At 32.8% G+C, this 8,199-nt stretch overlaps 1 protein-coding gene across 1 annotated transcript; it reads left to right on the top strand.

The window, feature by feature from the left end:
• The first annotated feature begins 676 nt into the window (after positions 1-676).
• Positions 677-4,167, top strand: LOC106776600 (glutamate--cysteine ligase, chloroplastic). Its single transcript, XM_014664082.2, has 16 exons — positions 677-734; positions 900-1,187; positions 1,287-1,437; positions 1,562-1,669; positions 1,866-1,958; positions 2,023-2,106; positions 2,249-2,317; positions 2,394-2,464; positions 2,562-2,627; positions 2,716-2,809; positions 2,897-2,986; positions 3,080-3,160; positions 3,452-3,544; positions 3,659-3,739; positions 3,814-3,883; positions 3,964-4,167. The coding sequence occupies exons 2-16, from the start codon at positions 919-921 to the stop codon at positions 4,050-4,052; spliced, it is 1,509 nt and encodes a 502-aa protein (XP_014519568.1). The 5' UTR covers positions 677-734; positions 900-918; the 3' UTR covers positions 4,053-4,167.
• The last annotated feature ends 4,032 nt before the right edge of the window (positions 4,168-8,199 follow it).

Here is an 8,199-nt window from a genome sequence, read left to right as displayed (position 1 = left end):
CCTCGAGTGTATATACGTAAGACAGAGTAACGATCTTATAAAATATTTTTACATTTATTTAACACGTAGAATAAAATAAAATAGTCATAAAAATATAAAATTTTATGAAAAAAAGGTAAAAAATAAAAAATTAATGTTTGTAAAAAATATATTTTTTTATTTAAGATATTGTCACAGTATCATCCACACTATTTTATCGATTTTTACGAACAAGACAACTATTTCAGTAACTGTCAAATGACACATCAACAGTTTCAAAATTAAAGAAAATAATTGACTAAAAAGCTCTAAAAATATCACAATAATAAGACGAAAACACAAACTAAAAGAAATATATTAAGTAATTGAAAAAAGACAATGATATTTTGACAACACTTTTTGACAACTTTTTTGACAACGGGACACGTGTCATCATTTTATTGATCTATTTGAATTTATTTTTAAAAAATATTTAAAACGGACCAATCACAAGCTGTCACGTATGTGTTGTAAAATGTTGTTAAAAAAGTATTCTTCCTTAAAAAAAATAGGTGTCAACTAAGAAGGCAAGGTGTCAAAAATAGATAAAAAGCAGACTCATAAAAGTTACGTGTCCGTGCATGGCACACGTGTAGCTATACCAACCTCGTACCAGTTTATATACATTTCTTCACTCGAATCTCCTCCCAGTGAATCAGCACGGAACATCCCTGGTTATCGATTCCTTCATTTTCTTTCCCCTGCATTCGGTTGTGGTAACTCTATTGAACTGCAATATTTGTTCCTAAATGAATGCATGCATGCATGCTAGGGCACTTAGTTTACTTAATAGCAGATAATTTTCAAGAGGAGAAAAGATAATGTACAAATTTTTATTTTTTTTAATCTTGAAGAACTTGACTATATATGTATGGTGTCAGTGTTGTTGGAGTAAGCAGAATGGGTTCCCTCAATCTGAAATGGGCTTCAGGGTGCTTGGCTTTGTGGAAGGTAGATTCAAGTAAAGCTACTCTGAGAGGTAGTTATGGGAATGATCAGTTCAAGCGTAAAGAGAAAGGAGGAGCAAGATGCAAAGGAGGTCAAAGATCTGTGATTGTTGCTACGGGACCAGCCATAGACCACGCTCCTGCTATTTCCCAAGAGCCCTTGACAAAAGATCATCTTATTCACTACATGGCATCTGGTTGCAAGCCCAAACAAAACTGGAGGTCTGTTCTTCATTTTCTATCCTCTTTCAATACTGTATATAACCTTCATACATAATCATTCAAAGGCAAAATTCTAAAGTTTGTATGTTGTCTTTGCAGAATAGGTACAGAGCACGAGAAGTTTGGTTTTGAGCGTAAAACTTTACGTTCTATTAATTACGAACAATTATCAGCTTTACTCAATGGCATTGCTGAGAGGTTTGATTGGGAAAAAATAATGGAAGGTGAAAACATCATAGGACTAAAAAATGTAAGTCCTACAATAGCCTATTAATTTATTCTTCTTAATGAAACTTTGTGCCTCGTATTCTGGATTTTGGTTTTGATGTGACTAAGGGAATGTGACATTTGATTTATTAAAAACTCTGCTGTAGGACAAGCAAAACATATCATTAGAGCGTGGTGGTCAGCTTGAGCTCAGTGGTGCGCCTTTGAAAACATTGCATCAAACTTGTGATGAGATTAATTCACATCTCTATCAGGTTAGTGTGTGCAATTTCTGTCATAAAAGAATTATGAATTCTGAGATAGTTTAATTGATAGTTTTTTTCTCTTCTGTTTTTATTTCATTACCATGGATTGCAACATTATCATCATTTTTTGTAGAAAGTTTTTGGTCATGATACCGAGAACTACACCTCGATTCATATGACAGACTTGTTATTCCTTGCTTGATAGGCTAAAACTGTAGCAGATGAAATGGGAATTGATTTTATGGGATTAGGTTATCAGCCTAAATGGAGATTGGAAGAGATAGTTAGAGTGCCTAAGGTAATATTTACCTGCATCAAATCTTTTATATAAGGGTGGGAGACTAATACATTGACTTCTTCAGGAACGGTATAACATTTTACAGAACCAGTTATGCAAATTTGGCTCGCCTGGAGTTGAAATATTGATCATGACATGCTCAGTTCAGGTGAGAAATTTTGTACCTCAATTACTAGGTATATAACATTTGGCATATTTATCCCTATTCTTATATTAAGCACAACAAATTCTCCCATTATAAATATTTTTAGTGCATCCAAAATAACAAATTAAAAGAACCATTGGTTCAGGTCAACCTGGACTTCAGTTCCGAAGCAGACATGATCAAGAAAATGCGTGCCGGAATTGCTTTGCAGCCAGTAAGAAATTCTGGTGACTCATTGTAACGTTTTTCATTTTTCCTGTATGACTTATATAACGATTAAATCAATCCAGTTAGCAGCAGCCTTATTTGCAAATTCACCTTTCAAGGAAGGGGTTCCAAGCTCTTATCTCACCACAAGAGGGTTTGTAATTGTCATGAGTTATTGTTCACCACAACACCTAAACATTTGTTTTCTACATAGCACTGATATTAAACTTTGTTGGCTATGTTGTAAACAGCCACATTGGTGAGTTTGACAAACATCGCACTGGCATACTCCCCTTTGTTTTTTATGACAATTTTGGGTATGTTTACCTTTTTCTAATTTTACTTTTATTTTATGGCACTTAATGATATGAAGTCCGATTTTTTTTTGGTCGGTTACTCTTGTAGGTTTGAGCAGTACGTTGATTACGCTCTTGATGTGCCGATGGTGTTTGTTTATCGAGAAAACAAGTACATTGACTGTCGTGATATGTCATTCCGGGTTATCATCTCTCAAATCTCATTACCCTTCCATTTACGTTTAGTTTTGTGCAATATAAACATATATAGTTGATGATTTGTTATGCAGGACTTCATCGCAGGTAAACTCCCTGCCATTCCAGGTGAAGTGCCAACACTAGCTGACTGGGAAAATCATCTGACAACCATATTCCCTGAGGTTACTATACAACTTTGACCATGTTAAGTTTGCACACCAATGATTTGTCCAAATGCCGCGTACTAAGTTTGCACATTGTTTCATTTTGTGCAGGTCAGGCTAAAGAGATACATGGAAATGAGAGGTGCTGATAATGGCCCTCCTGACATGATATGCGCTGTCCCTGCTTTTTGGGTATTTGATTTGTCTATGCACCATACAATTCAATAATCTTCATCTTCCAGTGGGATATATTGTATCCTGTTAAGATCTATATAATGGAAAACACAAACCGAATTCACTTTTAATAATGTATGCAGGGAATCATAAACAATGCTGGATATCTGATTTAACCATGCTTTCTATAACCCTTTCATCTGATAAATAGTCCTAATTAATTTTATCACATCATATGGATGTCGCACACAAGCAAAGCTATTATTTCAATCTGACGTTAGTTTTTTGTGGTTAACTTTCCTCTCTCAGGTAGGCTTACTGTACGATGAGGTTTCGCTACAAAATGCTGTAGATATGATTGCCGATTGGACCCCTGAAGACATACAGAATTTAAGGGATATGGTAATGAAGAATAGCACAAGCAGACATATATTTTGTGAAAACAAAATGAAATGCATCGACCTAGAACTTTTCTTTGTGTCATGATTTCTTAATTCATGCTATCTGTCTGTTTAGGCTCCCATAACTGGATTAAGGACTCAAGTTCGAGGTAGATTGCTGAGACATATTGCAGAAGATGTGTTGAAGTGGGCAAAGGTATATATATTTTTCAAATGTTGATACTATCCAGAATTTTGGAAGTGGTGTGTGGATCATCGATGATTTTGCAGGAAGGGTTGGACAGAAGATGCTTGAGTGAATCCGTTTTCTTGGATCCATTGAAGGAAGTGGTTGAGACAGGTATCTAACTATTCCCATTAATTTATTCATACATTGCATTGAGCATAAAACAGTCTTCACAGATTTGATTATGTGAACAGGTTTGACACAAGCAGACAAGCTGTTGGACTTGTATAATAACAAGTGGGAAAACAACATAGATCATGTGTTCAGAGAATGCTGCTACTAAGTCCACTTAGATTCTTTTATGCGAAGAAGTTCAAGGAATGCATAAAACTTGTACTAAATATTTGTTTAGTACGAGGGATTTCAAATGAATAAATGACCACAAAGTTACTTGTTTACTTTTTGGATAAAGGAATGTGACACCTACAAAGTATACGACTCAATTTGCTCAAATGATGATTTCCCTGGAGAGTGCACCTTTCCCTGGAGAGTACACGGGACTTTTTTTTGTTTGATTTTCTTCATTTTGGTTATCTTTATAAATATTTTGAATTTTATTTTTAACTAATTTTAAACTATCTTTTTCTTAATTGGCATACTTAATTTGTATAATGATTCATCTCTTTCAATCTATCGCTTTTATTTATTTTTAAATTAAATTTCAAATGTTTTAAAAAATATTAATAGCTACAAAGATACTCTTATATTGTAAATATTACACATTAAATATTTATATCGCGCAAAAGTTAAAATAACGTACATAAAAATTAATTGCATATCAAAATTTCGTAAATAAATATATTTTATAAGGTTTTGTTGTTTAACACGAATATTTTTTTAACAACATTCATGGGTTTTAATGAATAAAAAAAAAATACAACTATTATAAAATTTAACATGGAAAATTNAAAGACAAAAGTTGAATTATTTTATTTAAATAAACTATTTTAAAGGTAACAACCCAATCAAAGTAATTGAAAGAGACTAAGGTTGTGTTTGGATTTGAAGATGAATATGAGAGAGTGAATTTGTGATGAAAAAAGGTGAATGTGAAATTGTTTAAATTAATAGAAAAATGATAAGAAGATTCGAGAAGAAAGTTTATGGAAATTAATAAATAATGTGACAAATTTTATAGACTAAAAAAATATTTTAATTGTAAAAATAGAAAATTATTATTTATATTAATATTATGTTGTTATTATTATTATTATTAAAATTTAAATAAATTTTAACTTTATTTAAAAATAAAATTATTTAACTTTTTGGTAGTAAAATCTTTTGTGTTGAAGAAAAAGTTAAAAACAAAAGAAAGCGCCTCCCTCGTCTCTTTCTCCCTCGCTAAGGTGGTCGTTTCCATCGATCCCAACATAAACGAAACAATGAGTTGATTGGTCATATTTTCAATCGCAGAGGAAGCTCTTTATTAACAAACGAAACCACTGAACACAAGACAGGACTCCATTCCATCTCCTTGACTTCACTGCAGTGCACCTTACCTCTTGAAAAGGTGATTTAAACTGCAGTCTAAGTGTCATATCATTGTGCCCCAGAATTCTATTTCTCCCCGTATCATTCTTCATTACTCTTGACTATTTCATTTCAGTTCATTTATGAATTGTTTTATCTATGTTGGAACCTTTATATCATGCTATATTTTGTGTGTCTCTGTCTGTGCATAACAGGTGTTCAAAGCAATTCCCATTAACAACGTAGTATACAGGTGTCATCATTGTTTGCATCAGAATCTAAAGAGAGGGACCGACACATAAAGGAATGGACAATGATATTTTAACACCATTTTTTGACATTATTATGACACTGCACACGTGTCAAGATGTGATTGGACGATTTCAAATTAAAAAAGTTGAGACAGGGGTATATTTGGAAGAGAAAAATCAAAGTTTGTTTTTTAATTTGAAATCGTCCAACCACATTTTGACACGTGTGCAGTGTCAAAATGGTGTCAAAAAATGGTGTTAAAATTTTATTTTTCTAAAGGAAGGACTCTGTCCGTCAAAAGTTAAATCATCATTAGAGTCAACACCTCCATCAAAATCCATCGTAAGTGATTCTTGTAAAATAGAGAAAGGCATTGCAAGTAAAGATGAAGTCAATGAAATAAATGTGTTTCCTTCCCGAGTTGTGGCCAAGGATGTTACCCTTATGGAAACTCAATCTAGTACAAATACAAGAACTTTGTTAGAAGGAAAGAGGAGAAGACAAGATAATATCAATTATAATAATTAGTTTTAAATTGAAATAATTAGCCTTTATTAGTTAATTCTTGTATATTTACTTTCCCTTTATTTAATTTAATTATTAGTGTTAAATATCAATTATTATAATTGATATTATAATAATTGATATTAAATTGGTAGAGTTTATTCACTTTTAACTCTTTCCATGTAGGTTATCAATTTGTATATTTATATTATTTCAATCCAATGATCAAATAAGAAATTCATCCAAAATACTTTTCTACATGGTATCAGAGCAGATTTTCTGATCCTTTTATACTTTGTCTTTGTTGCCGCCGGTGGCCTATGGCCGCCGCCACCAGCGGTCCTTAAAAGTCTCTTTTTCATCTTATGTCTTTTATCTTCTACTTGTTCATGGATGTTTTGTTTTTTTTTTTTATCTTCTTCAACACAGGGCGTCGATCCTTCCTTTTCTTTTTGCCTCCCATGGCCAACGACAACTCTTCATCTATTAGCAACCTTCATAAGCTATCAAAACCATTCACTTGCATCAACCTTAGCAGTGTCACCAAGCTTCTGCCCTTAAATTAGTCGAAGCTCTTCTTGATGGCTATGATCTTCTCAAATATCCAAATGAATCCTTTCCTGCACCACCGATGACGATCTCCACCACGGTATTTTCCATTTAAAGGAGTTTATGAAGTTTTCAATATCGGCCTTACTCAGCTGAGGATGAAAGAGAGACAAATAATCTCTAATATTCTATTTGTTGTTGAAGGATTTTGGATACTTTGGATCCTTTTCTTTCGCCTTCTCCCACAGTGAATCCGGTAAAGTGACGACTCTGTATGTGTAATAATTTCCACACTTGGTGGTTCGAATGCCTGTGCTCCACGGCCAGAGACATCGGCGTTTTCTGGCCAATTATTCGGAGCGTAAGGTTGTCCATAACCAGATGATTTTTGTAACAGAAATAAAAATAATGAAGATAATTTAATTAAATAAAACATAAAACATTACCGCCAGAAAGTTTTTACCTCTGCAAAGGCCATTAAATCCAGAAAGAACGTAAAAGCTTCCTACAAGAAGATAACAAGAAAAAAGTCGAAAAAACCAGAAAGAACACATCAGAAAAACCGTAAAGAACGCACAAATATTAAGCATCAAGATAGCAAGAAAAAAGGGTTCGAGCGTGAACCCAGAAAAACCGCAGAAAGATTAAACATGCAAAAATACCTGGAGCGCTGGAATTTTTGGGAAAAAGTTATTCGACATCCTTATCTGCAAACACAAGTACAAAAATCATATTTTATGACGTACAAAAACGAACTATGACGTACATAGTTTTGTACATAATAGGTCTACATATTATGACACTGTTTCTAAAAGAAATAACGAATGTGAACATAAATAATTTTACTCAATATCAATTCGAAACAATTTTCTCCAATATTCATTTAAAAAAATGGACTGATTTTAGAAACAGTGTCATAATATGTTCAGATAAAGTAAATTTTTACTACGTCATAAAATATGTAAACATATTATAACGTACAAAACTATGTACGTCATAGTTCGTTTTTGTACGTCATAAAATATGATTTTTGTACTAGTGAAAGGAACTGGAAATTGGAATTAGAAACAACATTTACTTATGCAATGATCCAATGGATCCTTGGGCGAAGGAATGGGATGATAAATGGGATCTTAGGTGTGTAATACCTAAAAAGACCCGTTTAAGGACTGATGTAAACAATTGGGGCATTTTCACTTTTGGCAATGAGAAGAATAATGATAAGCCCTTTTTCTATGGCTGTTGGAGTTGTATCATAACAAGTGTGGGAAAACAACATAGATCATGTGTTTAGAGGATGCTGCTACTAAGTCCACTTAGATTCTTCTATGCGAACAAGTTCGAGGAATGCATAAAACTTGTACTAAATATTTGTTTAGTACGAGAGATTTCAAATGAATAAATGACCAAAGTTACTTGTTTACTTTTTGAATAAAGGAATGCGACACTACAAAGTATACGACTCAATTTGCTCAAATGATGATTTCTCATCTTGGAGAATACACGGGACTTTTTTTGTTTGATTTTCTTCATTTTGGTTATCTTTATAAATATTTTGAATTTTATTTTCAACTAATTTTAAACTGTCTTTTTCTTAATTGGCATACTTAATTTAATTTGTATAATGATTCATCTCTTTCAATCTATCGCTTTTA

Source organism: Vigna radiata, chromosome 11, assembly GCF_000741045.1.
Source record: "Vigna radiata var. radiata cultivar VC1973A chromosome 11, Vradiata_ver6, whole genome shotgun sequence".
Lineage (NCBI taxonomy): Eukaryota > Viridiplantae > Streptophyta > Magnoliopsida > Fabales > Fabaceae > Vigna > Vigna radiata.
This window is presented reverse-complemented; position numbering and strand designations above follow the sequence as displayed.

Coding starts and splice junctions, on each gene's coding strand:
- LOC106776600 (XM_014664082.2), top strand. CDS start 919: ATGGGTTCCCTCAATCTGAAATGGGCTTCAGGGTGCTTGGCTTTGTGG. Junction 2,810..2,896: donor GTCGTGATATGTCATTCCGG/GTTATCATCTCT, acceptor TTTGTTATGCAG/GACTTCATCGCAGGTAAACT. Junction 2,987..3,079: donor TGACAACCATATTCCCTGAG/GTTACTATACAA, acceptor CATTTTGTGCAG/GTCAGGCTAAAGAGATACAT.